General features: G+C 56.5%; 13 protein-coding genes across 13 annotated transcripts; 10 read left to right on the top strand and 3 right to left on the bottom strand.

The window, feature by feature from the left end:
• Positions 1-291: 291 nt before the first annotated feature.
• On the top strand, positions 292-7,311 carry SCHCODRAFT_02506638 (uncharacterized protein; the record flags this gene model as incomplete). The annotated part of the gene is made up of 21 exons (XM_050343180.1): positions 292-713; positions 766-1,594; positions 1,643-1,725; positions 1,774-1,984; positions 2,035-2,127; positions 2,188-2,363; positions 2,423-2,864; positions 2,917-3,202; positions 3,253-3,527; positions 3,582-3,766; positions 3,817-4,872; positions 4,927-5,157; positions 5,208-5,251; positions 5,304-5,568; positions 5,618-5,824; positions 5,873-5,981; positions 6,034-6,219; positions 6,272-6,582; positions 6,632-6,786; positions 6,834-7,217; positions 7,268-7,311. The coding sequence occupies 21 exons, from the start codon at positions 292-294 to the stop codon at positions 7,309-7,311; spliced, it is 5,994 nt and encodes a 1,997-aa protein (XP_050199758.1).
• A 612-nt stretch (positions 7,312-7,923) lies between these two features.
• On the top strand, positions 7,924-9,643 carry SCHCODRAFT_02749660 (SEP-domain-containing protein). Its single transcript, XM_003030794.2, has 7 exons — positions 7,924-8,098; positions 8,151-8,387; positions 8,437-8,526; positions 8,584-8,829; positions 8,880-9,206; positions 9,260-9,319; positions 9,371-9,643. The coding sequence occupies exons 1-7, from the start codon at positions 7,962-7,964 to the stop codon at positions 9,501-9,503; spliced, it is 1,230 nt and encodes a 409-aa protein (XP_003030840.2). The 5' UTR covers positions 7,924-7,961; the 3' UTR covers positions 9,504-9,643.
• A 2,332-nt stretch (positions 9,644-11,975) lies between these two features.
• Positions 11,976-12,626, top strand: SCHCODRAFT_02504711 (uncharacterized protein; the record flags this gene model as incomplete). The annotated part of the gene is made up of 2 exons (XM_003030795.2): positions 11,976-12,164; positions 12,219-12,626. The coding sequence occupies 2 exons, from the start codon at positions 11,976-11,978 to the stop codon at positions 12,624-12,626; spliced, it is 597 nt and encodes a 198-aa protein (XP_003030841.2).
• A 292-nt stretch (positions 12,627-12,918) lies between these two features.
• SCHCODRAFT_02505023 (uncharacterized protein) lies at positions 12,919-13,077 on the top strand (the record flags this gene model as incomplete). Its single annotated transcript, XM_050343158.1, has 1 exon — positions 12,919-13,077. A coding segment is annotated over one exon (159 nt), but the record flags the coding sequence as incomplete, so codon positions are not given.
• Positions 12,919-13,287, top strand: SCHCODRAFT_02545345 (uncharacterized protein; the record flags this gene model as incomplete). Its single annotated transcript, XM_050343633.1, has 1 exon — positions 12,919-13,287. A coding segment is annotated over exon 1 (165 nt), but the record flags the coding sequence as incomplete, so codon positions are not given.
• Positions 13,288-13,553: 266 nt separating this feature from the next.
• SCHCODRAFT_02327013 (uncharacterized protein) lies at positions 13,554-14,275 on the top strand. Its single transcript, XM_050342379.1, has one exon. It carries the CDS (start codon positions 13,655-13,657, stop codon positions 14,069-14,071), a length of 417 nt encoding a protein of 138 aa, XP_050199755.1. The 5' UTR covers positions 13,554-13,654; the 3' UTR covers positions 14,072-14,275.
• On the bottom strand, positions 14,055-16,415 carry SCHCODRAFT_02629864 (cytochrome P450). Its single transcript, XM_003031181.2, has 9 exons — positions 15,914-16,415; positions 15,778-15,866; positions 15,681-15,723; positions 15,620-15,631; positions 15,062-15,572; positions 14,944-14,999; positions 14,461-14,895; positions 14,218-14,412; positions 14,055-14,165 (listed from the first exon to the last, which is right to left on the bottom strand). The coding sequence occupies exons 1-9, from the start codon at positions 16,295-16,297 to the stop codon at positions 14,127-14,129; spliced, it is 1,764 nt and encodes a 587-aa protein (XP_003031227.1). The 5' UTR covers positions 16,298-16,415; the 3' UTR covers positions 14,055-14,126.
• A 438-nt stretch (positions 16,416-16,853) lies between these two features.
• On the bottom strand, positions 16,854-17,672 carry SCHCODRAFT_02629859 (uncharacterized protein). The gene is made up of 4 exons (XM_003031182.2): positions 17,578-17,672; positions 17,463-17,527; positions 17,363-17,413; positions 16,854-17,311 (listed from the first exon to the last, which is right to left on the bottom strand). The coding sequence occupies exons 1-4, from the start codon at positions 17,588-17,590 to the stop codon at positions 16,976-16,978; spliced, it is 465 nt and encodes a 154-aa protein (XP_003031228.1). The 5' UTR covers positions 17,591-17,672; the 3' UTR covers positions 16,854-16,975.
• A 69-nt stretch (positions 17,673-17,741) lies between these two features.
• SCHCODRAFT_02581765 (uncharacterized protein) lies at positions 17,742-18,438 on the top strand. The gene is made up of 3 exons (XM_050343919.1): positions 17,742-17,930; positions 17,996-18,123; positions 18,175-18,438. Exons 1-3 carry the CDS (start codon positions 17,829-17,831, stop codon positions 18,428-18,430), a joined length of 486 nt encoding a protein of 161 aa, XP_050199754.1. The 5' UTR covers positions 17,742-17,828; the 3' UTR covers positions 18,431-18,438.
• A 90-nt stretch (positions 18,439-18,528) lies between these two features.
• On the top strand, positions 18,529-20,103 carry SCHCODRAFT_01172581 (Gpi1-domain-containing protein; the record flags this gene model as incomplete). Its single annotated transcript, XM_003030796.2, has 10 exons — positions 18,529-18,592; positions 18,652-18,763; positions 18,813-18,927; positions 18,974-19,103; positions 19,153-19,359; positions 19,414-19,553; positions 19,599-19,713; positions 19,767-19,816; positions 19,868-19,907; positions 19,961-20,103. The coding sequence occupies 10 exons, from the start codon at positions 18,529-18,531 to the stop codon at positions 20,101-20,103; spliced, it is 1,116 nt and encodes a 371-aa protein (XP_003030842.2).
• Positions 20,104-20,374: 271 nt separating this feature from the next.
• On the top strand, positions 20,375-24,251 carry SCHCODRAFT_02629850 (uncharacterized protein). The gene is made up of 12 exons (XM_050345554.1): positions 20,375-20,812; positions 20,867-21,170; positions 21,224-21,297; positions 21,350-21,477; positions 21,528-21,645; positions 21,698-21,814; positions 21,873-22,031; positions 22,098-22,548; positions 22,597-22,723; positions 22,775-23,138; positions 23,196-23,371; positions 23,423-24,251. Exons 1-12 carry the CDS (start codon positions 20,618-20,620, stop codon positions 24,117-24,119), a joined length of 2,910 nt encoding a protein of 969 aa, XP_050199753.1. The 5' UTR covers positions 20,375-20,617; the 3' UTR covers positions 24,120-24,251.
• Positions 24,252-24,495: 244 nt separating this feature from the next.
• On the top strand, positions 24,496-26,161 carry SCHCODRAFT_02735894 (ribosomal protein S5 domain 2-like protein; the record flags this gene model as incomplete). The annotated part of the gene is made up of 4 exons (XM_003030798.2): positions 24,496-24,767; positions 24,883-25,357; positions 25,412-25,579; positions 25,631-26,161. The coding sequence occupies 4 exons, from the start codon at positions 24,496-24,498 to the stop codon at positions 25,739-25,741; spliced, it is 1,026 nt and encodes a 341-aa protein (XP_003030844.2). The 3' UTR covers positions 25,742-26,161.
• Positions 25,913-26,407, bottom strand: SCHCODRAFT_01057329 (uncharacterized protein; the record flags this gene model as incomplete). The annotated part of the gene is made up of 2 exons (XM_050340953.1): positions 25,913-26,173; positions 26,234-26,407. Coding segments are annotated over 2 exons (435 nt in total), but the record flags the coding sequence as incomplete, so codon positions are not given.
• Positions 26,408-26,446: the final 39 nt, after the last annotated feature.

Here is a 26,446-nt window from a genome sequence, read left to right as displayed (position 1 = left end):
GGTGCCAAAGTGACCCGCCGTCGCAGCTGGGGCCGCTCGGAGGTTAGGGGACAGGATCCCCTACACGCCACGACGCAAGATGATCCCCTGCACATTGACATTCCCGCCGACTCGAGCACCACCGGACTTGGCACAGCCCCGACGTACGGGTTCAGCGAGGTGCCCTTCTACTCACCCACGGATGACCCTGCGTTCTTCCACGGCACGGCGTACGGCGGATACCCGCTGCAACGCGATCGCGACAGCACATACACGACTGCCAACTCGGCCGCGTCCACCGCGTCCCTCATTATGGACGGTCAGCGAGAGGACGATGAGGCAGGGCTGGCTGCGAACGCGTCAGGAGCAGGATGGGATACCGAGGCATCCGGCTCCACTCCACGCGCGCAAAGACGTACGGTACGCTATAGCGTGTCGCCTTCGCCGCTCAGGAAAACGGGGACCGCGATCAAATCTGTGTCGCGTAACCTGCGTCGCGCCTCGCTCCGTGTTGTCAACCTGGCCGGCCAAGGACTGGAGAGCCAGATACGCCTCCCCGACGGGAATGGAGACGAGCCCGCGTCGGCAGCGCAGCAGAAGCAGGAGCAGGACGATGCGTACGACGACCAGATCCCCGACCTTACAAAGGCGCTACCGATCCGCGGACGGACGTTGGGATTCCTCGGGACTGATAGCAAGCTGCGGCTTAATTTCTATCGCATGCTCGTGTACCCGTGCGTGACTTATCAGTCGTGCTGAACGTCCACTAACGCGTCGTCGTTGCAGGTGGACCGAGCCATTCATCCTCCTTCTCATCATCATCAACGCTGTGGTCCTCACCATCCAAGCCTCCCGCTCCCTTACATTGAGTGACGACGACGACACACCCGCTCCCGTCACCGGCTACTTCCATTCATGGGAGGATTACGCCCTCTTCGGTCTCTTCGTCTTCTATACCGTCGAAGCCTTTGCACGCATATGTGTTTCTGGTTTTCTTCTCGACCCCGAAATCCCCACATCATCATTGTTCACATCCCCATTCACGTCTGACGAACCGCAACCCGTTGCGCCAACAAGCAACCTTGCTGCTCTTGCGCGGGCAAACTCCATCGCCTCCCAACACCAGTCTCATGGGCCTCTAACTCGGGGGCTTTCGATCACGCAGCGAATCAAACGGTTGAACCGCAATCTCGCGCGTCCATTCGCCCTTGCAGCAGGGACGTCAATAGAATCGCAACACCCAGCCGAGATAGATGGTCCCCAGTCGCGGAATAAGCCAGAAGAAGCGGGAGTCACCACTACCACGCCTGTGACCGAGAAGATCAAGGCCGTCGCGCAGGGCTTTCGCGAGCCCAAGTTCTTCAAGAAAGAGTCCGATGCCATATCCTTGCCGTTTCGCCTTAGCGTTACCGTTGCGCACGAGAAGACGTATAGGAACCTGCCGTACCTTCGACAGAGCTGGAACCGGATCGACATGCTGGCCATCGTTGGCTTCTGGGTCTCGTTCTTATTGGCGATATTGGGCTTGGAGCGCGGGGAGCACCATATTGGAATTTTCCGCGCGCTGAGCGTGATCAGGACGGCCAGACTTTTGGCTATCACGTCGGGTACTACGGTTAGTCGAGCATTGAAATTCCTATTTGCATACTGATCCCTGCGACAGACTATCATGCACTCACTCAAGACCGCACGTCCGCTGCTGACCAGCGTGGCGTACTTTGTACTTTTCGCGGGCATGCTCTTTTCGTAAGTGATATCTCATCGTGAAGTTGATCCATTCTGACACTGAGTCAGTATTATTGGCGTTCAGTCGTTCAGCGGGTCTTTGCGGCGCGCATGCTACCTCCAGCCGGTCCTTGGTGAAGACGAAATGCAGCTAGACGATACGACATGCGGGGGCTACGTTGATCCGGACACCCTCAACGAGGTTCCCTATATAATGCAAGATGGCCAACATTCGAATACGGTGAAGGGCTACGTGTGTCCTCTTGGACAGATTTGTCGGGTATGTGCAATCGTCCCCGTCATTCCGCTTCCGCTTAACATGCCTGCTAGGAATCCGATCACAATCCCTACAGCAACATCGAGAGCTTCGACACCATATACTATGCGGCACTGCAGGTCACAATCGTGGCGTCTGCGAATGGTGTGCGTATTCCTTCCTCCTTGGTTTAAGGTGTACTGTTAGCTGACGAAGGATATGCGCAGTGGACCCCACTTATGTACAACATGATCGACTCGGAGTACTTCGTGTCGTGCTTCTTCTTCATCATCTGCGTCATCGTCCTCAACTTCTGGCTCATCAATCTCTTCGTCGCTGTTATCACGAACACGTTCGCTGCTATCAGAAAGGAGACAAAGCATTCTGCTTTTGGCGCGGCACCGTAAGTTCTATCCTGCAGTGGCTACGATCGCGGGCGAATGGTTATTGATACTGCTGCAGCCTTCGCCCGATCGCCGACGACGACGAGGATGGCTGGGCAGGTCACGAAGGCCGACGAGGTCGCATGACCAACCCAGCGAAGACCATCTACGAGTATACTCGTTATGTATGGGTTCTCCTCGCTCTCGCCTCTCTTATTCTGCAAGCATCACGTACAACAGAGGCTGGAGAAGCGCACTCGCAGGTGCTTTACTATGGCGAGCTGGGCATCACCATCGCGTTCGACGTGGAGATTGGCCTGCGCGTGCTTGCGACTCTACCGGACTGGCGCGATTTCTTCCGCCACGGACAGAACTGGCTTGACACGGCGATTGCGGTGGTTTCGACCATCATTCAGATCCCTGCAATCCATAATAGCGCGTTGTATCCGTGGTTCACGGCTGTGCAGCTGATGCGGTTCTACCGGGTGATCTTGGTCGTGCCCAGGATGAAGCCTTTGCTGGTACGTGGTCAAGCGCATTGAAGTGATAAGGAGTGACTAATGCATACCATAGCTCGCTGTGTTCGGGAACATGTACGGTCTGGCCAACATGACGCTGTTCCTCATCCTGGTCAACTTCATTGCGGCGTTGTTCGCACTGCAGCTGCTGCGCGGAGACGTGTCAGGGGACAACACCATCAACTTCGGCCAGCTCTTCAACGCGTTCTTGGGCATCTACCAGGTATTCTCGAGCGAGAATTGGACGGATGTGCTCTATACTGCGACGGACTCGGAGATGCCCCTCGGACAAGCGGCCGTCGTCGCGCTATTCGTGACAGTGTGGCTACTCTTTGCAAACTGTACGTTAAGAATCTTCTTCCGCGTCCGGACAGCACTCACGGACATGAAGTTATCATACTGCAGATGTTCATCGCCGTCATCAACGAGAACTTCGACGTCGCCGAAGAGGCCAAGTTGAGCAAGCAGGCATCCAATTACTGGGCTAGCCACCAGCCCGAACGACACCAAGCGAGCTGGTTCCGACGACTGAATCCGTACCGATGGGTGAGGGCGAACCCCGTCAAAGTGAAGGTTGAGAATCTGCCGTCAAACCTTGTGCTGCCGATGCAAAAGGCGCTTGTGCAAGACTACACGGTTGGCACGTCGGATACTCGCTCGGTCATGGTGCGTATCCCTACACTCTGCATATACGACCAACCTGACGAAGGGTTCATGTAGGACAGAAGCATCAAGGGTAGCATACGAGGCAAGAAACACTACCCCTCCAAGTCGCTATCAGCCCTCCAGAAGCTCTTCGCGGGAGATACCGCATCCAACGATGTGCCCATGTCAACTCTGAAGCACGCGCGCTCCGAGACCCTCGCCGCGCTGAATGAGCAGGACGACGAAGCCGAGCGACATCTGTGCGTCTACTTGCATTGATTGCACGTAAACTTGCTGAATACTGTCACAGCGAGCTTCTCGCAGCGGTCAACACGGATAACACTGCGGCTGAGGATATGAACGACGCGCTGTACGAACGCAAAGCCCAGAAGGCCGACTTCATTCGTGATCATCCGACGTACGATAAAACCTTCTGGCTGTTTTCGCAAAAGAACCCTCTGCGTCGGTGGTGCCAGAAAGTCGTGGAGCCGGCCAATGGAGAGCGCATATTCGGCCAATCGCCATCGCCTATAGCCCATCCAATCTTTCAGCTCATACTGCTCCTGGCGGTGGCTGGCGGTATCGCAGTGGAGATTGTAGCCACGCCTCTATACCGACGCGACTACTATGCGGTCAATGGGCAGATTCGCGGCAGCTGGTTCGACATCTGCGAGGCTGCCTTCGGCTTTACACTCGTAATCGAGTTCTGTGTCAAGATCATCGCGGACGGCTTTCTCTTCACGCCCAACGCCTACATCCGGAGCATTTGGAACATCCTGGACTTCTTCATTATGATTGGGGTGTTGCTCAATGTCATCACCGGGCTCATCTTCATAGGAGGTCTGTCCCGCTTTACTCGCTCACTCAAGGCCCTGCGAGTGCTGCGACTGGTGACACTCATCGAGAAGATGCGAAGCACATTCCAGAGCTTGATCATCTCTGGCGCGACCCGTATCTTCGACGCCGCCGTCCTTGCCATCCTGTACATGATTCCGTACGCCGTGTGGGGTCTCAACATGTTTTCCGGGAAGATGAACACCTGCAACGACGAGGATGTGGACGGCATGGCGGACTGCATCGGCGAGTACACAACGACGGCAGTGGGGGATTCGTTTGGTTTTCTGGCACCACGGTCATGGGACAACCCGGCACCATCGACGGTGTTTTCTTTCGACTCGTTCCCGGCGTCCCTCCTCATTCTCTTTGAGATTGTGTCCCTCGAAGGGTGGACGGATGTAATGGGAGTGGCCATGAGCATCACCGGAGAGAACTCTCAACCGCAGACGAACGCGTCACAGGTCAACGCTCTCTTCTTCATAATCTACAACCTGCTCGGCGGCGTTGTGATCCTCACCCTCTTCGTCAGGTAAGGTGAACAGGGCTTGTATTGTGTTCGTGTGCTGATACTACCGCTCTATAGTATCATCATCGGCAACTTCAGTTCAAAGACGGGGTCTGCCTTCCTGACGAAGCCCCAAAGGGAATGGATCGATTTGCAGAAGCTCTTCAAGCGTCAGCGACCTTCTAAACGACCGAAGAAACCTCCAACATGGGCTGTCCGTCGATGGTGCTTCGACCGGGCCACTCAGAAGCACGGATGGTGGTCGAGATCGATGACCTTTCTCTTCTTTCTCCACATCGTCGCCTTGATGTGAGTATACATATCGCTACTTTCCCGTGACTCTTCTAAGCATGGAACAGGACTCAGAGCTACACTCGCGCCAATGTCACGGACACGATCCGAAGTGAGTTCATATCGCCCATCGCCGTATTGCTTACAGACTGACAATTTCGCAGACGACTTCTTCCTGGCCATCACCTTCATCTATATCATCGACGTGCTCGTCCGCTTCATTGGTCTAGGGTGGTTGAGCTTTCGCGCCAACGGATGGAACATCTTCGACATTATCGTCGCCGTCGGCAGCTTCATCACCACGCTCATCGTCCGCTTCGGGGAGAGCGGCTTCGTTACGCAACAACTGCAGAAGCTCTTTCTCGTCAGCATCGCCTTCAAGCTCGTGCAGAGGACCAATAGTCTCAACAAGTTGTTTAAGACCGCTGTGTGAGTCCGAACACACCGTACGTGGTCGATGTGCTGACTGGTCGCTCAGCTCGAGTTTGCCTGTCATCCTGAGCCTGTTGGGTCTCTGGTTCATCCTGTTCATCTTCTTCGCCATCCTCTTCGTCGAGGTGTTCAGTATGACGAAGTGGGGATCTGGTGAAAGTCGGGATCAGAACTACATGTCTGTTGGGAGCGCGCTGGTTATGCTTGCCTTCATGAGTACCGGAGAAGGCTGGAATCAGTACATGCACGATTAGTGAGCACTGTGACAATGCGCTTAGATAGCCCGCTAACAGTCTGATAGCGCTGTCGTGTATCCGCGATGTACGAATTCCGGCTCCGAGGGCGAGTCCGACTGCGGCAGTGTGGGATGGGCGTTCGTACTTTTCATCGCGTGGAACCTGTTGAGCATGGTATGTCGTCAGTCGAGTTGCAACTAGCTGCAATTACTGATTGCCTCCTTAGTATATCTTCCTGAACATGTTCACTGGTGTGGTCGTCGAGAACTTTTCGTACGTTTTCCAAACCACGACCGGCGGCGCCAAGTCGGTCACTCGTGAGGAGATGCGCGCGTTCAAGAAGATTTGGGCCCAGTACTCGAATCCGAAGACCGGGTACCTGGAGAAGCAGAACTTCGTTCCATTTTTCGGGGTACGTCCGGATTGACAGTGTCCGTCCTGCTTGTTGGCTGACACCCGCGCAGAAACTCAGTGGCATCTTCGAAGTCCGCATCTACCCTCAGCAGTACAGCATCCCTAACATCATCAACGCCGCCAAGGAGTCGTCGAACTCGGAGTACGCCTGGCCGTCGCTCGTAGTGGACGGCATCGACATAGGCAAGCTCAACAAGGTTCTGAACGAGATTGACTATGCGGCGATCCGGAGGAGACGGGTAATCTACAGTCGACTGTATCACGAGGCGAGCATATCACACCATGGAAGGGGGATATCCTTCACGGATATGCTGCTGCTGCTTGCGCACCACAAGTTGATCGTCGACAGGGAGGCTTTGGTGTGAGTTTCGGTCTTTTCAGTCTTGAAGCATTGACTGACGATCGGGCAGTTTGAAGGATCTCGTCAAGCGGACCGAGACCAACAAGCTGGTCACCGACCTCGTCAACCTAGATCGCGTACGGTCCTTGTTGAAGACGATCACGTACAGGCGACGCTTCCTGGCGCACAAGCGACAGCTGCAAGCCGAGCGGTATTCGCAGCAGGGTACGTGCATCTCTCTCCGCTCTTGTGTTCTGCTGATCGCTCGTCAGACATCCCGTCCATCGTTGTCGACACCCTGCCCACAACGCCACCAAGTTCCTCACGCGACATCGCGTCCGCTCTCCAAGATACGCCGGGCAGCCCGAGCCCCAGCCAAAGACGGTTCAACAGCGTGCAGGACCCGCGCTTTGGTTCGGGGGCGCTCGATGGCAGGTGGAGCATATCCGACCGGCAGAGCACGTTCAGCGCAACGCCCGACGTGTCTCTGGCGTTGGAGGGCGGGCCGGGCTTGCAGCGCAGTCGCGGCGGGCCACGGTGGACCAGCGATACAAGCTTCTTGTCGGGTGATCTGGGCTACCTGACGCGCGACTCTGTGTCCGTAGACGAGGATCCGCAAGGCGTGATTAATGCGATGCAGAACTCGATGTGGGGCGGTGAGTGCTCTTCTGCGTCGTGTATGACCGTTTCGCTGAGCTTGCACTAGATATGCTTGACGAAGCTGCTGAGGAGGAAGAAGAGAAGCGATAGCGCTAAGGGTGCGTCCGCGCGGTTCGAGCGAGCCGCTGACGGTCGCCCGATGCCTGACCAGGCGTGGTATTTATGTACATAACTATGGGACCCTTCGAATAATGGCCGTTTACCTACCTCGGATCCTGACTTGCACCCTCGCGTACATGGGGTGTGGCAGGTCGAACTTACCAGTCTAGGATACTGTTCAGCTGTGCACGATTTTTGCTCATGGACTCCAACTTACATGCTTTCGATTGTACTTTAGAGCGACCTTTCTTCTTTCTCCTGCTCTCGCTATCGATGATCAGTCTGGTAGTATATACATACGACGTTCCTTTGTGTTTATTGTACAGATTCAGATGTGGTGTAATGCGCCGGACTTCGCCACTCGCTTGACCATGGCCACTGGTGTCAATGCATCGGTCAGACTTTGCTTCTGAACCAAGTTGAGGACCAGCGCGTCTACGCATTCAAGGTTACACGTTCAGAATGAGGCATGGCACTGTCTGATATTAGAGAAAGGAGGGCTAATGGCGGAGAGTAGGCCTTGAAAAGTTGGAACTGTTTGAGTGATTCTCGGCTGTTGCCGAACGACGCGTAATGAAAGGTCTTAACAATGAAGACGCGTTCATCTTTGAAAGAATCTTTGCTCTCTACCTTCACACAACATGTCCGGCGACGACAACAACAACGTAGGACGAACACTTGGCGGCGGCGCTGCCGAACCTCTTCCAGCGGAATGGGCACGCCCCGCCGCCGCAAGACCATCCTCGGGCCCACGAGTTGGACGCGTTGGAGCGTGGGGGTCAGTAACGATCTCACATCTGCGTCCTCGAGGCTGACGACGGTACCTGCAGAAGTAGCGCATCGGGTGGCGGGAGTGGTAGCAGCACTCCTAGCAGCAGCGGCAGGGGCGGTATCCACACCTTCCGCGATCTAGTCGGCGGCGGAGGGTTCAGCGGTGGAGGCGGAGGTGGAGGCCCTGCTCCCTCACGAGGCGGTGTGGGCCGCATCCCACACAACGATGAGGACGACGACTCGGACGACGAGGGCCCGCCAGAGGCCGAGAGCTGGTTCGCTGGTGGCGAGCGCAGGTGTGTGGTCCGCCGCTTTGCCACGATGTACCATCTAACACGCTCCCAGCGGTATCTCAGTGCAGAACCCTGCGCAAGGCGGCGGGCCTAACATTCCTGGTGGCGACATGGTTCGCGATCTTCTCCGCCGTGCCGCTGAGTGAGCATGCCCGCCCTACACCCACGCCGTCCACCCCGATCTGACCTATACTTTCAGAGCCGGGCCCCCTCCTGCGCCCGAGGAGCACTCGCGAAGCAGTGCGTTCTTTGGCGGAGGACATACACTTGGCAGCGACGAGGTCGAGAGCACGTTCGTGCCCGATCCCAATGCAGCGGACGAGGCTGAGGAGACTGCGATCCGACACATCACGTTCTGGCGCGAGGGCTTCACGATCGAGGACGGAGATCTATTCCGCTACGATGACCCCCAGCACTCGCAGACGCTCGCGGAGATCAACCAGGGGTGCGTCTCCAGTGACAGTCGTCGCGAAATCGTACTGACCTATCCCTTAGTCGGGCCCCACCGCACATCCTGAATGTCCTCCCTGGCCAGCCGGTCGAACTCCGCGTTGCGAAGCGCACCGAGGAATCTTATGTCCCTACGCGCCGCGCCTTCGGTGGCTCTGGCCACCGTTTGGGTGCGCCAGTGCCCGAGGTCAGCTCCCCGAGCGGCAGTGGCGCTGCCAGCCCTATGCCGGGTGGTTTCCCTGGAGCGTCGTCCACGGCGGCGCCCGCGCCTTCCTCCGAGGATCGTGGAGTGGCGAGCATCAACACCAAGTTCGAGGTCGATCAGACCGCGCCGACGACGAGCATCCAGATCAGGCTTGCGGATGGCACTCGGTGAGCGCCATTGACTGGTCGTGATGGCGGATGGTCTGACTGCCATTCTTCAGTATGGTTGCTCGCATGAATTTGACGCACACTGTTGGCGATATTCGCAGCTTCATCAATGCGTGAGTTGGCTCGCCTGAGCTACAGCACACTATGACTAATGAGACCGCCAGCTCGCGCCCTGAAAACCTGACGCGGCCGTATACCATCGGCACCACCTTCCCCAACCGTATACTGGACGACGACAAGGCGACGATCACGGATGCGGGACTGCAGAACAGTGTCATCGTGCAGAGATGGGTTTAGGGGAAGTCGAATGAGTTGGCAAAGGCATGACGACGATGTGCCAGTTGTATCGTATATTATAGCAAGATTTGTGTGATGAAGGCCAAATATCTGCTCGCTCAACAGCGCTTCCTAATGTGCGTACGCACTCTTCCTCTGCCTTCATAGGCCAGAGACAAGCTTTACGTCCTTCTCCAAATTAGATTCCTCACCGTCGACTTTGCGGCAGTAGCTGGTAGCGCTTGGGCGCGAAAAATAAGCGCTGGTAAGCGCCGAGGCCCTTTGAGCGCCAATCAGATCAAGGGGCAAGCAGTGACTGGAAGTCAATATAAACACGACGGTTGCCCGCAATAACCCGCATCGCCCATTGAATCCAGTTTTGCAGCTTGTTTCCGACCGTCACCATGTCCCAGAAGGTAGACAGGCCTCCGGTCTTGGATCCTGGAGTCTCTCATCGCCGCAGGCCGGGAAGCCCTTGCAAGTGCCTATGCTACACGCTCGCTGCTCTAGCAGCCACTGCTGCTACCGCTCTTGGCGCATACGTCTCATATCTCCTGCTTTCGAAGGCCGCGAGCGTCGTAGATTCCCACCGGCATCCGTACAAGGAGTTGCACTACAATGAAACCTCGGTCGGTGAAGCGGTCCGTCCCCTCATCGATTCGGACACCACCTTTGACGTCGTCCTTTCGGTGTGGCTGAGGGCGCCGGAGGAGGAGGAGGCGGCATACTTGGAGAACAACCCTGCGGAACCGCCGGGTCTCGAGGGCATTGCGAACGTGCTGGGCGATATGCTTGACTTCCAGGCCTGGACGTCGGGGAACCCGGTGCACAACTTCCTGAGAAAGACGCAGGACTCGAGGATGCTTGAGGCGCCGCTTTTCTCCGATGTCGTGTTCAAGGATGCGCGACTGTCTGACAGAGGCCGTGCGACGTCGATTTCCCTGCGTATTCCGACGGCTAGATTGTGAGTGGGGATTCATGCAATCATGATCAGCTCGAGTACGCTCAGAGCTTACTGACATCTCTCCACTAGTTTGACGCCGAATTTGACTGCCACGGACTTGCGCGCGACCTTCATGGTCATCCCTTCGTCGCCTTCGGTGCAAGTTTCTAACTACTCGTCTTGGAAGCCCAAGTCGGTGGCACTAGCTCGTCCGACAAGAGCGTGGCCGTGAGTACTTTCTCTACTGCGTGCCACCCAGTATTCACAGAGGTTTATCAGTTTCCCATTAGGCGCTGAGGATGCCGGGGACAAGACCATCGAGGACCTTGCCTTTGAGTCGTTCTCTATCACCGTTCCAATGGTCCGCTTCCACGAGGTCAATGATCCATGTGGCGGCGAGAACAGCACAAACAGCGACGAGGGCGCAGCGACCAATAGCACCGACAGCACGAAGGACGAGGTCGAGGATCCCGCAAGCCATGAACATGTAGACACCGAAGCGGGGGAGAGGGCCGTCACGATCTCGATAGCCCCCGAACCTCCTTACAAGAAGCACCCTCACATCGTGACTCGGTGAGTGTCAGTGCTTCACGCCGTCCTCGACGCGCTGACCCACGCTATCAATGAACTTCGTTCAGCGCTCAGCTCCGCATTGTCGATAGTGCCCCGCTCTATCAAAAGAAGGGCTACGCGGAGAGGCATACAAACCTTGCCAAGGATCCAGTCAGTCCAACCTTACCGCTGCACGACACCCGATCTTGATGAGCTCTCACAGTGCTCCATGAACCGCATGTCCTTCCAGCCCGTGTGGCCCTTTTGCGACCGTTCATTCGCCAACAATGGCCATTTCGAGGCATATGTCGAGCTGGATGGCCCTGAACAGCCGGAATGGCGGTATGCTCCCTTCATCGACATACGCAACGCAATTGCCGGACCAAGGGTACGCTCATGCTTGACCCTTCGCCTTCACTGCTTGCTGATACGCCAGGTCTCAGGATATCATTCCTGTACCAGTTATTCGACAGAAATGCGAAACAAAGTCGGCGCGGTCAGAAGGCGACGAAAGCCCTCAGGATGACGGGACCCCCACGCCCGACTTCATGGATGTCACTCTTGAGGTCGACTTCGCTGGCGAGACTCCTGGTCGCTCTGCACTCGCGACGCTCATGAAGTGGCAGTCGCCACCGCTCACGAACGAGAGCGACTACGTGCAGGTCATGGCCCACGACAATGCCGAGTTGTGGAACAGCGTACGGGGCCATTATTCGAGGGAGGATGCCAGACCGAGATTGAGAATCGCGCTGACGGTGCTGTCGTAAGTGACGGTCCTTCCACGCCGGCGAGGCTGCCTGACAATCTCTCCTGCTAGCACCCTCTGCTACCTCGCCGTCTTCCTCTTCGACTTCACCTATTGGTACAAATGCTCGTCGACCGTTACTATCAGCATCCACGCCACAGAGATGCTTATTGCAGCGGGAGTCGTTAGCTATGTGGATAGTGTCATCACCGATACGCTGGGCGACCCAGAAAACTGGTGGATTCACGTCTTGATGTATACGCCAGAACTGCTGCTCCCATTCCTCATGGCGAAGGCGATCTATCGATGGGAGTTCGGCTGGAGCGACGGCAAGGGGCTCAAGAGGTGGATCCCGACTGCGAAGCAGGTGCCCGCGGGACATAGGGAGCGTGCGAGTGTGAGGTTGGACAAGCGGATGATGGGGGACAAGGCGACGCTTGGGGTAAGCTCTCGACTTGATTCATTTTTCTCGATACTCATCGAGCATCATTTGCAGTTGTTGATTGGCAGTCTCCTGCTCTCCCTGCTCATGCGCGATACCCCCTTCCTTCGCGCCTTGCATCCTGCACCCGATGAAGCGCACAAGCCCAATTGGTCGACCTTCACCATCGTCTTCGGTTATATGATGAACGCGTTTTTCTGGGCTGGTCATCTTCGACAAGGCCTGCTTCGTCACTCGGTGCGCAAGTTCGCAGGGCAGTATCGATTAGGTGCGGTGCTTATGTGCTTGGGGACCTGGACCGACTTCCTTGGCCATCTAACCAGCGTTGTGGGACACTACGATGCCCGCCCGGCGTATCATTATGTGCAGCTACCTGGTCTGGCGCTCACGGCTTGGGCGGCGTACCAGGCGGTCACTTTAGCTCCAGAGCAGATTGAAGATGTAGACGAGAGCGAGGAATGAAAATATTGTATGTCAAGCTCTATAACGGACTGAAGGGGTTCCAAAAATTTCGCCTTCCGGCCAAACATGAGGTGGTCGAGGCGGCACGTCGCGTTCACCGGACGTCTAGCACGACGAGCAGCTACTAGTACATGCACGCGACAGCCACACAGATGCAGGCCGACCCCTGCAAAGCGTGCACCGCGTATGCCACATAAGCATCATGTGGCACCGACGGCAGCTTCGCAGCGAGTGTACGCAACAATATCTCAGCCCGTCATAGCGAACGAGAATTGCTTGGGCTTCATCGACATCGAGCGCCCACTCGCGGTCGACTGAAGTCCACTCACCTACGTCCGTAGCCAGCACGGTCCCTTCTGGTGACGAAGCGGCATATCTCGAAGCCGTGGACCGATACCGTGTACCACGACTCGTCCTTGATACCCCACAACCTGGCTATCGTACGCGGTGAGCCCGACGCTGAAGGTCTCGCCGTCACTGCCAATGGCTCGACCGTATGGTCGACAGCGTTGGCAGTAACCGCAGTGGCGACCTTGCTACCATCCGAAAGCACGACCGTGCTCCTCCGCAGCAGAAAAAGCGTGTAGCAAGCCACACGTTTCTGCCTGGAAGACTGCTCGTCAATCGAGGAATTGGTAGTCAGTTGGACTTCACACCCGGCGATGGGGGCTTGGGAAAGCATTGCATGCCGCCCGCCGCCTTATAACTCTCAATCCACGTGTTGTTGATCACAGCATTCGGCCATCGCCGACCTGGGTTCTTTTGTGACCTTCCAGCCTCGTGCTGAACCTTCGATGCACACCTCCATAGCTTCAACAAGTCTACTCCTGTTCGTATCTTGACGCAACTCTCTTAGAGAAGACACCTTAAATCCTTGAGAAAGCCTAGAAAATCAAGCAACGGAACTCAGTTTTTGACAATTCTGCACTGCTACCTAACTATTGCCTATATGTCACACATCTGATGATCCTATGTAGCCCAAATGTTCTGCAGATACTGTATAGCGTCGACTCCGAAAAGACAATACAATGTATACGTGTCCACGTCTTGATGTATACGTCGAAGCTGCTACTCCCATTCCTGATGGCAAAGGTGATTTATCAATGGGAGCTCGGCTGGCGGGACGGTTGAAGAGGTGGATTCCGACTGCGAAGCAGGTGCCCGCGGGGCATAGCGAACGCGCGAGTGTGAGGTTGGACAAGCGAGTAATGGGGGACAAGGCGATGCTTGGAGTAAGCTCTAGACTGGATTTATTTCACACAATACTCCGAGAGCGGCGTATGGGCGCACGAAAGTCGCTCGGACTGCTCTTCCCTGAATTTGAGGCCTGCGAAAATGAGACGACCATAAAACGGCATCGGCCTGTTTCATGTGATCTTCGGGGCTTGCGTCCACTTGAACGAGATTTGGCAGTGGCACGGGAAAGAGGGCGAGCCGAAACATAATAGAAGGGTAATATGCCATGCTAATATACATGCACAATCACCAAGGAGGTGCTCATTACGAGGAGCGTCTCGACATCTTGACCCAAAGGCCGCCCTGTGGCATGGTGTGTTGAGCCTAGCGCCTTCGAACGCCCAAGAAAACGTACCTTGACAAACAAGGTCATAGCATTCGATGGCCAGATTCGTTCATATTGTTGACGCCCCTCGCGTAGTTTCCACTCCTCCGGAGGGAGGGATCCAGCGGGCTGAGCTTCCGTAGCCAGCGCGAACGTGTCAAACCTCTGAAGAAGTCTGACCAGGAAGTATGTCGCATGGTTATATGCGTAATTCTGCCCGATACACTGTATAAATCATCAGTAGGTAGTGTATCCTGGAAGAACGACACTCACAATCCGCGGACCTGCGCTGAATGGTGCGAATATTGCAGGGTCATGAACGTAGCGCCCCAAACGATCGTCCATCCACCGTTCTGGGTCGAAGACGTCCGCATCGGGGCCCCAAAGCTCAGGATCCCGTTGTATCAAGAGAGGAAGGTATACTACAGATGTATGCTTTGGGACATAAAGAGGACGAGAGTCGGTAGCCGTCCGAGAAGGGGGGAAGACGCATGGGGTTTCGCGCGTCTCGCGAATGTTGAGCGGCACGGGCGGGAAGAGACGCAGTGTCTCGTTGAGCATGGCGCGAGTGTACTTGAGCGAGCGAAGTTGTGGTATGGTAGGAGATCCGTTCTGCCCACAGACGGCGAGAATTTCGGTTCTCAACTTTGTGAGGACATCGGCGTGCGAGGTCAGGAAGTAGACGACGAAGGTGAGGAGGCAGGCCGTCTGTTCTATCATCAGCTACTGGGGAGGATAAAGGCCGTGATCACTTACGGTGTCCCGCGCCGCCAGTAGCATGCTGAGGAGCTGGTCGCGTATGATGACACGGTCTGTCGGAAAACATGGATTAATATGAGCCAATAGTAGTTGACGAGGCGAACGCAAAACGCACCGTCAGTACTCTCGACAAGGTGTTCCAAGAAATTCCTCTCTGCGACAGGGCTGTCTACGCCTTCTCGTCGGGCCTTGTCTCGAAGCGCGCGCTCGACGAGAGGATCCAGCCATTGACGGATGTGCTCGGCGTTCTCGCGATTGGCGTCCTGAAATGGCTCCAGCAGTGGCCAGAAATGACCAACGCGGGCGCGCGTAGTGCAGGTGACCTGCGCCGCCTCAAAGGCCTGCACGAAGGACCCAAAGGGGTCGCCGGCGGTAGCGCCCTTAGGCCCCAAGCCCGCCACCCCGGCGATCGGCCGTTCACCCGCGAGTGTGTCGAAGGAGCTGCCGAAGAGGAATTCTGAGGTTGCATCTAGAGCGAATCGCGAGAAGAGATCCTGGATATCGATGGGCTGGTTCTTGGTGGTGGCGTCGGATAAGATGCTGAGAGTGCGCTGCGTGTACCGCTCGAAGGTGTCGAGGTCGGATATGCGGTCGCGAGCGAAGAAGGGGCGGGCTACCGCGCGATGCTAGGGGTTTGTGAGTACTAGAACAATCGATGCAGTGATGAATTCACCATTTTCCAGGGCTAGGAAGAGCGTTAGCTACAGCGGATATGGAGATTATGAGCGGCTCACCTCATCGTCTCGATTGAATATGCCTTCGCCAAGGAACGTTTCCCTGTCGAAAGTATCTGTCAGATAGAAGTAGACCAACATCGGCGACGATGCTCACATGCGCTCTTTCTGTGCCAAACCTCGCCAAAAATTCTGGAAGCCCGTGGCCAATATAAACTTCGAGTGCTCCTGATCCATCGTGATAATCTATGGAGCTTGTCAGCGCGCGTCTGAGAATGACATTCACCGCTTACATTGTCTACCCATAGGATCCGCAGGTTCAGCGTAGTTGTATTGTATTCCTTGAAGAGCTGAAGATATACATCTAGGACGTAGCTGTTCTTGAAGGCCTTCATCATGCGGAACAGGACGTCGAGGTTTCCGGGGAGCCGCCCATTTACGCAAGGAATTGGCCGAGCGCCCAGATTACGCCGCTCGAGGGCTTGTACACAGGATGAGCGCAGTTGATTGATGGTGATCCAGGTCGCGACAGCGACAGCGTATGCTGGGATTATTAGTGCACCCAGACTGATGGAGCGCCATCGCAGGAGGAGATGGGTAGTGATGATGGGTAGGAGCGCAAAGTAGGTCAGTTCGCGCAGGACGCGACGATGGTATCTGCTCGCGGGGTGGGCCATTGTGAGGTCGTAAATGGCAAGAGCAATGTTGACTGTAGTTTTTATGGTCGGACGTGCGGCCCTGGGTTCAGCCCTGAAAGGCGCGAGGGCACCACGATGACGGAGGTTAAAGGGGCCGAGAGACGCAATGGTATAGCAACGCCTCTAGGATCGCATTCAAATCGATGGCCGCCGCCTCGCCGTATCCGTCATCCTAAGTGTAATGTGCCAAGCTCATGACTAGTCGGTGTATTCGTAGAACACAACTATGGGTCGCGGAAGGGTGGGGTGTGGAACAAACGTCGGTTGAGATCAATCACCGACGAGGATCAATGGGTGAAGGGCGGGCTAAAATGAACGGCGTGAGTAGCATGAGACCGGCCGTCGGGGAATGATAAGCGCAAGCTGTCTTCTGAGTGGACGGACCATCCGGACGCAGCACGGATGGTAGGTCAATCGACCTATGCGATGTCGCGAACACAGAGCCGGGGTAAGGATTCATGTGGTCTTCAGTCCGACTCGGAGAGGGTCGCTGCGAAGCTAAGATGGCTGCCGACGCCGCTAAGCTCGATGCTGGCCGAGATCCTTCAGCTAAACCGAAGTGACCATTGATATCCAGAAATCCCAGGCAACCATGTCGGGACGTACGTAGGAACGATGCCCGAGAAACAATCCATCCGCATCTCTCGGAGAAATCCCTCAGGAGTCCCCAGTCTTCCCACTCGATGCCTCCATTTGGGCCAGTTGATCTACGAGGTCGTCCATTACGGACCGTGACCGTTGGTGACCAGTCGGTGCCGACGACTCCCGCAGAGTCGAAGTGCCCTGAGTCTGCCCTGTCTTCGTCGGGACCAAGACAGCATCGGGGTCGAATCCAGGCGCGACACGCCTGAGCGCTTCCTTCCTCCGACGCAGCTTCTCGTCCTCTCGGTCTCGGAGGTACCGTTCGTGACGGGCAGCGTCGGCGGCAAGGCTCCCACGCCGCGCGCTCTCCGCGGCGATAACTTGAGCCTCTAAAGTGAATGGGTAGACAAACTGACCGGACGTTAGCCAGGACCTCTGACAGCAGGCTGTGGCGGAGCGTACGTAGGCTGTTACGGAGTCGGGCAACGGGTGGATATCTGGTGGCAGCTGGATCTACTCAGGCTGTGAGATAGGCAATCCCGAGACGTAGATGGTCATTTACCGCTTGCGGTACTCGGAGACTTGGTGACTTGATGAGAGGCACTCGGGCAGCAGCCGCGTATGGCGCTGGACGGCTGGTCAGCCTATGACTTCGTCCCCAGACTTGGTGCCTTCACTTTGTTCAGTCATTGTATTCCACGCAGCAGTCAGAGCACAGGAATTGATGAATGGATACAGAGAAACTCGGAACGGAGGCGATGGTGTGGGACAACCTGTGAGCGTGACTGACAGCCACGCGAGCTGCCATTGTCATCACGATGGCCATGTCACTGTCACAGTTCCGCCTTGAACGGTATCTTCAACGTCGGGAAGCTCATCTCAGCAGGCTTTCCATTCAATCTCTCGATAGAGAAGAGGCATAGAAGATATGCCTCTGTCTATCTTCTGGCCGGATGACGTACGCCACTCCGGCACGCTCTTTGGCTGGTCGAGTCCTTCCGTCTGGTGCATCGCAGGCGTACTTCCGGAGGTTGGTCTCTCATCAAAAGCGAGAACTCCAGAATTTGAATGTGATTAATACGAACACTGGATCAGGAGGAGGATACCCAAAAGCTTGATAATATCTTACTCACCTTGCGACCGGATCCACCACGAGTACTTGGAAGCTGCTCTTTCGCGAAGGATTCCTGGGTTCCGAAGTTGCAATTAAACTCTTCTTCGAAGTAAGTGCCCCGCTTTCTGATTTTACCCCGTGGACTTACTGGACTGTTGAGGCCCTACAACATCATTCTTTACCGCCGTCATAAGCCAGTGACGCTCCGATACCATTGCCTTACGCCGCCTGGAGCGCTTCCGCAGAGTCATGCGACTCCTGGTCCTGCTCAAAGTCGAAAGGCCTCTGCGGGGATTGACGAACTTATCATTGGCAAGGCCAGTATGACCATGCGCCAAACGATTTCGCCCACTCTGACTCGTTCTCTCAGTTCAACCGAGCATGGGCCGTCGACGATGTCGTGCAGCGCGCGTTAATGCCTAGGAAAACTCGCGGGACGAGAGAACCCCTCGTATGGGCCCTTGCATCGACTATCGCGCGAAGCTTAGCACCGTATATTCTGATCGCGTCGCAAATGGCGAGGTGGATTTGTAGCGCGCCGCTGCTTTTGTGGAAGGCGTCGGATATTCTACTCATAGGTAAGGATATGTTCAGTGTTTGAATGATTCCACGGCTGAGCGTGCCCAATTGTCTGCAGCCCAGCAAATTGACGTGCGGTCTGAGCAAGCGCAGTTCTTCGTTAGAGAGGCTGGATCGCTGGCGGGTGAGGGCGGCGTAGCGGTGCCGGTGTTAGCTGGGCGATATACGAAGTTGGTCGTGAGATCTAATCGGATGGCATTGTGTCTAACGAGCATACAGCTTCTTCAACATTGTCTGGCTCATCGTGAACGACATTACGATCGGCATTGCTGTCGGTTCTTTTCTGTGCGAAAACCATGTAGTTCTAGCGAGAATGCATGACCGTGTCGTCCAGGTGAGTGCGGCTGAACAGTGCTTGACGCTTGTTGATTCCAGCCCAGGACCTCTTTGTTACTCGTTTGGTTCGGGTCTTACACTGGCTCGACTCGTGGCCAGCAGGGCTCAAGCTCAATACTGAACTCAGTCGCTTTTACGCTCATTCGTTTAGTGAGATTATCTCAGCTTGGGGTGGTATGTGCTCTCTTCGACGCGCTGAGGACCCGTTTGAGGCGCTCTGTAGGGCTCTTAAGCCGCGCCTCGGCGTTCCTCCCAGGAATCATATACGCGACTGGCGTTGCGAGCTTTCTCGGCGTGTCTTTCTCCATCAGCATCGTCTCCGACCTCCTTGCTTTGGCGACTGCGCATACCTATGTATGCTATACAGTGTCGAACGCCATTTACTCGCGCATGCTCAAGACCGCCGGATCGCTGTGGAATTTATTCCGAGGTACGTAGCGCTGCACTGCCACGCAGTGTCAAATCACGAAGACACCAACAATAGGAAAGCGCTTCAACGTCCTGCGTAACCGCACTGACTCCTGGGAGTACGATATCGACCAGCTGCTTTTTGGGACCGTGCTGTTCACGCTGCTAGCCTTCCTCTTTCCGACGGTGCTGGCGTATCACGCCGTCTTTGCTGCGGTAAGCCGGACCTTGGGACCTTTGCTTGCGTCTGACGCGCTCCAGGTACGACTGGGAATCATCTCGCTCTATGCCGGTCTGGAAACGTTACTGGCATTCATTAACCATTTCCCTTTGTTTGCCTTGATGTTGCGTATTAAGGATCCGTGGAGGCTTCCAGGTACGATAATCATGTTTACCATGCGGTACGGTCCGGATTAAACCTGCGTGCAGGTGGAATTTACTTTGCCACAAAACCAGGAACATATCAACTTATCGTGCAGGTAAATTATTGCCTCATACTGCGACCAAACTCTGACTTCGCATTGTTGTAGAACCAGCCTGTACCGCTCTCATCGATCTTCTTTCAGTACGGTAAGAGCGTGCATGCGGTCTCACTCGGTGGAGGCGATGATAACTTTCGTCAGTTGGCCTGTCAAAGCGGCTAGCCGCGCATTATAATCCTGTTCGACTTCTCCGACATGTTCTTACCGGTCGCTTCCTCGATGCTATCCCGCGGTACTCTATACGCTACGACAAGATCAATAGACCGAGGGCGACGGGGGAATGAATTCCGCACAGCGTTCGTGACAGTACTAGCGCGGCAGTACAACACCCCCGACGTACTTCCTGTACAGAAGATTCACTGCTCATGGGACATGAGATCTTGCCTCTCCACCGCGTGTATACACTGCCTTCTGACCTAAAATATGGAGTTTTGGAATGTGAAAGTTGGAACATGGGCGGTTGTGGGTCCGCTTGACACGTGTTCCCACGTGCTACGTCTAGATCTGCTTCCGCGGTGTCCGGCACTAAAGACAAGGGCTGCTCATCGCGTCCGACGACGCGCTCGCACCTTGACCAGAACTTCCTATGTCGTTCTGCTCGCCTTAAGCTCCATCTTGGCGCGACTTAACGCGTATAGACGCGTGCCCAATTACGTTTCCTAGCGGTTGCGAACGCCACGGCGTCGCGCACATCGCGAGACTCGTGCACCCCGGAAACGACATATGATCATCAAGTTCCGCCCGGGAGTGTGTGCGGTTAAGGGCGCCCGGGGTCGACTGTGCTTGTCCTCAGCTGCCATGTCGTCGCTGGTCGCTGGGCTCAAGCGGCCCCTCGTACTGGGCATCCGCAGGGAGGACCCCGCGCGTATCTGGGAACGGCGCTCTCCCCTTGTTCCCGCGCACGTTCGACAGCTCCTCGAGAAGCACAAGGACCTCAAAGTGCAGGTACAGCGATGCACGCGTCGCTTCTTCACGGAGGAGCAGTATACTGAGGTGCGTCGCGCGCCCCTATCTCATTCATGATCAGCGACTGAACGATGGGTACAGGCTGGCGCGCAAGTCGTGGACGATCTCTCGCAAGCGCATATCATCCTCGGAGTGAAGGAGCCGCCTCTCGAGGAAGTGTTCACCGATGGCGTTGCCTCGCCTAAGGACGATTCGACTGCGTCTCGTGTTTCGCTCATGTTCTCGCATACGACCAAGGGCCAAGCATATAACATGCCACTTCTGCGAAAGTTCTTGCGTGGACAGAACGAAGACAAGCACGTCAAGCCGGCCACGTTGATCGACTATGAACTACTCGTCAATGAGGAAGGCAAGCGCACGGTTGGGTTCGGTCATTTCGCTGGTGGTCAGTTCCTTCCAACGTTGATGCCTCGTCTTGTGTTCACGTCAGACTTCTAGTTGCTGGCGCCTTTGAGGCTTTTCATTCGTTAGGACTTTCGCTCCTGGAGAAGGGCTACGCGACACCATTCCTTGTAAGCGCACGGGTTTCCCCTTCCCCTCATCTGTGTCTCACCCCGCCACCAGTATTCTCCTCGTCCTCAGTCTCAGCCTACGCTGGAAACCCTCAAGACGGCCTTCCATCATACGTCTACCATGATAGCTGAGAATGGTATACCCCAGCAACTGGGTCCCATCATCGTCGGTCTCACTGGGTAATCCGAGCCATCTTCTCCCGTCTTTTCGTGTGTAACACAGCTTCTAGGTCTGGTCTGGTCTCCAAGGGCGCATTATCGGTTCTCAAGGATCTTCCTCACGACATGGTCACCGTCGAACAACTGCCGCTATTACTCCAGGGTTTTGACGCTGTGAATCACAAGAAGGTGAGTATTGAAGGCTTCGGACTGAGGTACTTGACTGACGTACTTCACGCAGGTGTACATATATCACGCTCATCCACAGGACTACCTCACCCGCCAGGACGGAGGTCCATACGATCGTTCATCTTATTATGAGTCGCCTAGGCTATATTCGTCTAAATTCGCGGAGAAGGCAAGCAGTCTTCCTTCAAATTCTCTTTGGTATGAGCTGATCTTCGTCCTTCTCACAGGTTGCACCCTATCTTACCATGCTCATAAATGGCGTTGGCTGGCAGCCTGGCTTCCCTCGCCTCATGACGAAGGAGGATCTGGACAAGGCGCTGTCCCTCGCTCGGGTGTACCCTGGCTTCCGGCTCCAGAACATCGCGGACATCAGTTGTGACATCGGGGTGCGTTCAAGCTGGATCTCTGGTTGTACAATCGACATCGTGAAGTCCTGACTATCTTCCTTTCAGGGCGGCCTTGAGTTCATGACCCAATCCACCACGCTTTCGCACCCGACTTACATCGAGCATCCTGCGGACCCGACCTTGCCACCCGTCACCATCATGTCCGTCGATATCCTCCCGGCCTCCTTACCCTTCGACGCCTCGATGCACTTCAGCACGGTCCTTTACCCGTACTTGGAGGACATTATAGTGCGGTATGCGAATGGCGAAGCACGATTTTCGGACGCGATTGAACGAGCGGTGGTGGCGAAGGATGGCAGACTCACGGAGCCTCATGCGTGGCTTGAAGAGGCGGCGTTCGCGAGCACTGAATTCTCCACGGCTCAGTCGCCCTCGACGACGACTCAGGATCATGGCGTGCTTCGTAGGAAGCGCGTCCTGATGCTTGGGAGCGGAATGGTGGCTGGACCGGCAGTTGAGACAATAGCTTCGCGGTCTGATGTGCAGCTTGTCGTTGGTGGGTCCATCCGTGGCGTGTAGCAGTTTGATGCTGATCAGTGCACAGCGAGCAACTCAGCTCAGGAAGCCCAGAAACTTGCAGCCGAGAACCCCAGCGTCGAGTACCGCATCATCGACATGGCGGACGAGAGCGCAGTGGCACCATTGGTGGCGGAAGCGGATGTGGTTATAAGGTGGGTTTTTGCTTTGGTATCGTAAGCTGCTAGTCTAATCCACATTCCCAGTCTCCTCCCCGCTACCCTTCATCCCGTCGTCGCCGAGGCGTGCATCGCGAACAAGAAACACCTCGTCACCGCTTCCTATATCTCTGACAGCATGCGTGCCCTCGATCAGCGTGCTCAGGACGTCGGTGTACTCTTGCTCAATGAGATCGGACTCGACCCCGGCATCGACCACTGCTCCGCTATGCGCCTGCTCGACGAGATCAAGAGCAAGAGCGAGCAGACGACGTCCTTCATTTCCTTCTGCGGTGGCCTGCCTGCGCCGGAAGCCTCGAACAACCCGTTCAAGTACAAGTTCAGCTGGAGCCCGAGGGCGGCGCTTACGGCGATCTCGCAGAATCCGGCCTTATTCAGGCTGGATGGAGAGGTGAGTAGCGGCGTTTTGCAGTGTGAGTGTGGGGTTGGCTGACTGGCGGTGTCACAGACGCATTCGTTGCAGGCGGGGCAGGAGGTCTTGGATAACCACTTCCCGGCATTCCCGGTGAAGAACGGGGAGGAGACCTTGGAGTTTGAGGGTCTGCCGAACCGCGATAGTCTGCAGTACATCTCTCAGTACGGCCTGCCGGAGCAGATCGGGACCATGTTGCGCGGTACACTGAGGTGAGCTCGGTCTGAGCTGTAACATTCTTCAATGTTGTTGACCATCCCCAGATATCCCGGCTTCTTCGACCTCATGAAGACGTGCTACAAGCTCGGCTTGCTCAACACCACCGAGACCATCCGATTGGAGAAGTGGGCTGACCTCGTCCCGGCGGCGTACACATCGATTCATGGTGGCGCACCGGAGGCCGTGGACTCAGCCCTCGCCAAGGCGGTCACCACTCAGCAAGCCGCTCAGTTCCTCAACGCGATGAAGTGGTTGGGAATCGTGCCCGGCGCGCCTGCAGGGACCAATGTGCCTCTGCCCCCTCTGCCTGCCGAAGCACTTTCGCCCCTCGACGCTTTCGCGCACCTCCTGATCGCCAAGCTCCGTTTTCTCCCCGGCGAGCGGGACCTGGTCGCGCTGACGCACGAGATTCGGACGGTCGACGCCAGCTCGGCAGCGCGCACATATCGCTCGACGCTTATTGCCTACGGTAACGACCGCCACTCAGCCATGGCCCGCACGGTGGGGATCCCGGTCGCGCTCGCGGCACTTGGCGTGCTTGATGGCAGGATCGGCGTGCGCGGCGTACAGGGAGCAACGGACGGCAGTGTGTATAGGCCGGTGTTGGAGGGATTGGAGGAAAGAGGCATTGGGATGAAGGAGACTGTCGAGCGCGTGCCGGAGGGCGGCGACCGATATGCAATTCTGGACGTGTTTACAGAGAGGCAGGGGCACAAGGAGAAGAAGGGGAGGCGGATTTAAGTCTTATCAGAACTGCGTTCAAAGGACTGCGGCATCCAGATTGTACACTCACGGAAGCATGGCTTCTTTGTATACTAGGCATACTCTACGAGTGCTTATATTTATCCGAGTTGGATTCAGGATCTATGCTGCTGGCTAGAGAGGACAAGTCTTGACCTGCCGAAGAGTACTTCTAGCTGTATTTATGCTGCACCTTTGCAGGTACTTACATAGGTGCAGGAGAGCCCCGGCAAATGCCGCCGGGGTCTATTGCTTCCCGATCGGGGATTCATTGTTTTCCTCCTCCACATCTAGCTTTGACCTGATATTTAGGGCAGTCCGAACGAACTCTCGTACCTGCTTCCTCCCAGTTCACCATCTCAGGCTCTACAATCATATGGCTGCTCCGATCTCCAAGGCGGAGAAGTCGTTCATTCAAGCGGGCATCCTCCTCGACCCGCCGACGCGCCTAGATGGACGCGCGCTGCATGAGTTTCGCGAGATCCAGCTGGAGACGGGCGTTGCACCACTAGCTAGTGGGAGCGCGAGGCTGACGATTGGCGCGGGGAAGGATGGGAGCGGCGGCACGGAGGTGTGGGCGGCGACGAAGCTCGAGGTCGTGGATGTGGCGGACGGCGAGCGGCAGGGCGTGGTGTGCTCGGTGACTTGGTGAGCTTTTCCCCTTTGACATTCATCCGCACCTCCACCTTTGTATGTGTACCCTCATCTTATCGCCCCTACGTCTGTCCTCCTCCCTACTTGCAACTAACTAACACCCAGCCAGCTCCCCTCAGGCCTACCCACACCTCACCGCACCCGCGCTCGATGATCTCCAGGCCGACCTCACTTCCCTTCTCGACACCACTCTCGCGCACCCTTCCCTCCTCCCCGCCTCCCTCACCATCATCCCCGCGAAAAAGGCCTGGCTCCTCGCACTTGACTGCGTCGTCCTCGCCGCCGCGGGGAGCGTCCCCGACGCCCTCTTCATGGCCGCGCGTGCAGCGCTGTGGGATACGCGCGTGCCGCGGACGCGCGCGGTCGAGTATCGCGCCGCCCCCGGCGCATCAGGCGCGAGGGGCAAGAACGCGGCGCAGGGCGCGGGCGCGGGCGACATGGACGTCGACGGGCCCGCTGCCAGTGCGTTCGACACGCGGGAGGCGGTGCGCGCGGCGGCCGACTTTGAGCTGCTCGACTACTGGGAGGAGGGCGAGGTGCTGGGCGGCCGGGAGCGCTGGCCGGTGGGCGTGACGTTGAATTTGGTGCGTTGTGCAGGGATGAAGGGGGACGTACACTAGCTGATCGAGACACGACAGATGCCTCCATCGCCTGCCTACTTCCTCGACGCTAGTCCGCAAGAGGAGCTGAGTGCACCGATGCGGTGCTTCGCGGCGTTCTCGTTCGACGAGGGTCCGAGATTGCAGGCGTTCAGGTTGCTGGGCGCAGGGGAGGTCCCGCTGGGAGATATGGATAGGTTGTTGGGCGTACGTGGATCGTGTTCAGGTTGTTTCTTTCTGGTCTGACCGCTCTCATAGGACGCAGAAAAGTGCGCGTCGCAGATCCACGCAGCGCTCAATACACGGCTAGAACAGGAAGACATCCGGCGCGAGCAGGAAGAGCGGCAGCGATTCAACGCGGTGCGCTGATAAGTGTGTATGTTTGTAATATACAAAATTGCGTGGGCGTTGTCCCTGCTATGCGAATCATGCCTACATGCTCTACGGCTCATCCAGTCCCACCAACGTGTCCATCCACCCCGCCTCGCCCTTCTTCGGCTGCCCTGCCCCCTGCCCTTGCCGCTCTTTCGGCGTCTCCGTGATCATAGCTTCCACCGCGTCCCCCGTCTGCGACGACGCGATCGAGGACAGGCTGGCGGGCGGCACGTACTCCTTCACGGCGACGGCGATCGCGGATGCGAGGTCGTTCGACTTGATGCCGAGTGCTTCTGCCAGCGCCTCAATGCGGGACTCGACGGTCTCGTCGTTGGCGTCTTTGCCGATTTTGTCGGGGTGTCTACCCTCTGGGGGTGCCATGTAGTTCGGCCGCTTGCCTAGGGCGAGGTTCCACCAGCCGCCGACCTAGGTGGGAGAGGCGGTAAGCATGCGTGTACGCGAGGCATGACTGGCACTCGCACGCACCTCGGTCTTTATCTGCACCGTCCTGTAGGAGAAGTAGGCCGCTGTGAGCGCGAGGAGCGCGACGAGGACGTAGATGAAGTTCGAGAAGGACACCGTCGAGAGCGGCGGCTTGACCGGCCGCATCGCGGGCTCCTGACGCTTTGGGGGCAGGTTCTTGGATGATGACGGGGAGGACATGGCGGAAGTGGTCGTTGTGCGCGTTGACGAAGCTCG

The sequence above is a fragment of the Schizophyllum commune genome (assembly GCF_000143185.2).
Source record: "Schizophyllum commune H4-8 unplaced genomic scaffold SCHCOscaffold_7, whole genome shotgun sequence".
NCBI lineage: Eukaryota > Fungi > Basidiomycota > Agaricomycetes > Agaricales > Schizophyllaceae > Schizophyllum > Schizophyllum commune.
Note: the sequence above shows the minus strand (reverse complement) of the source record. Positions and strands in the feature narration are given on the sequence as shown.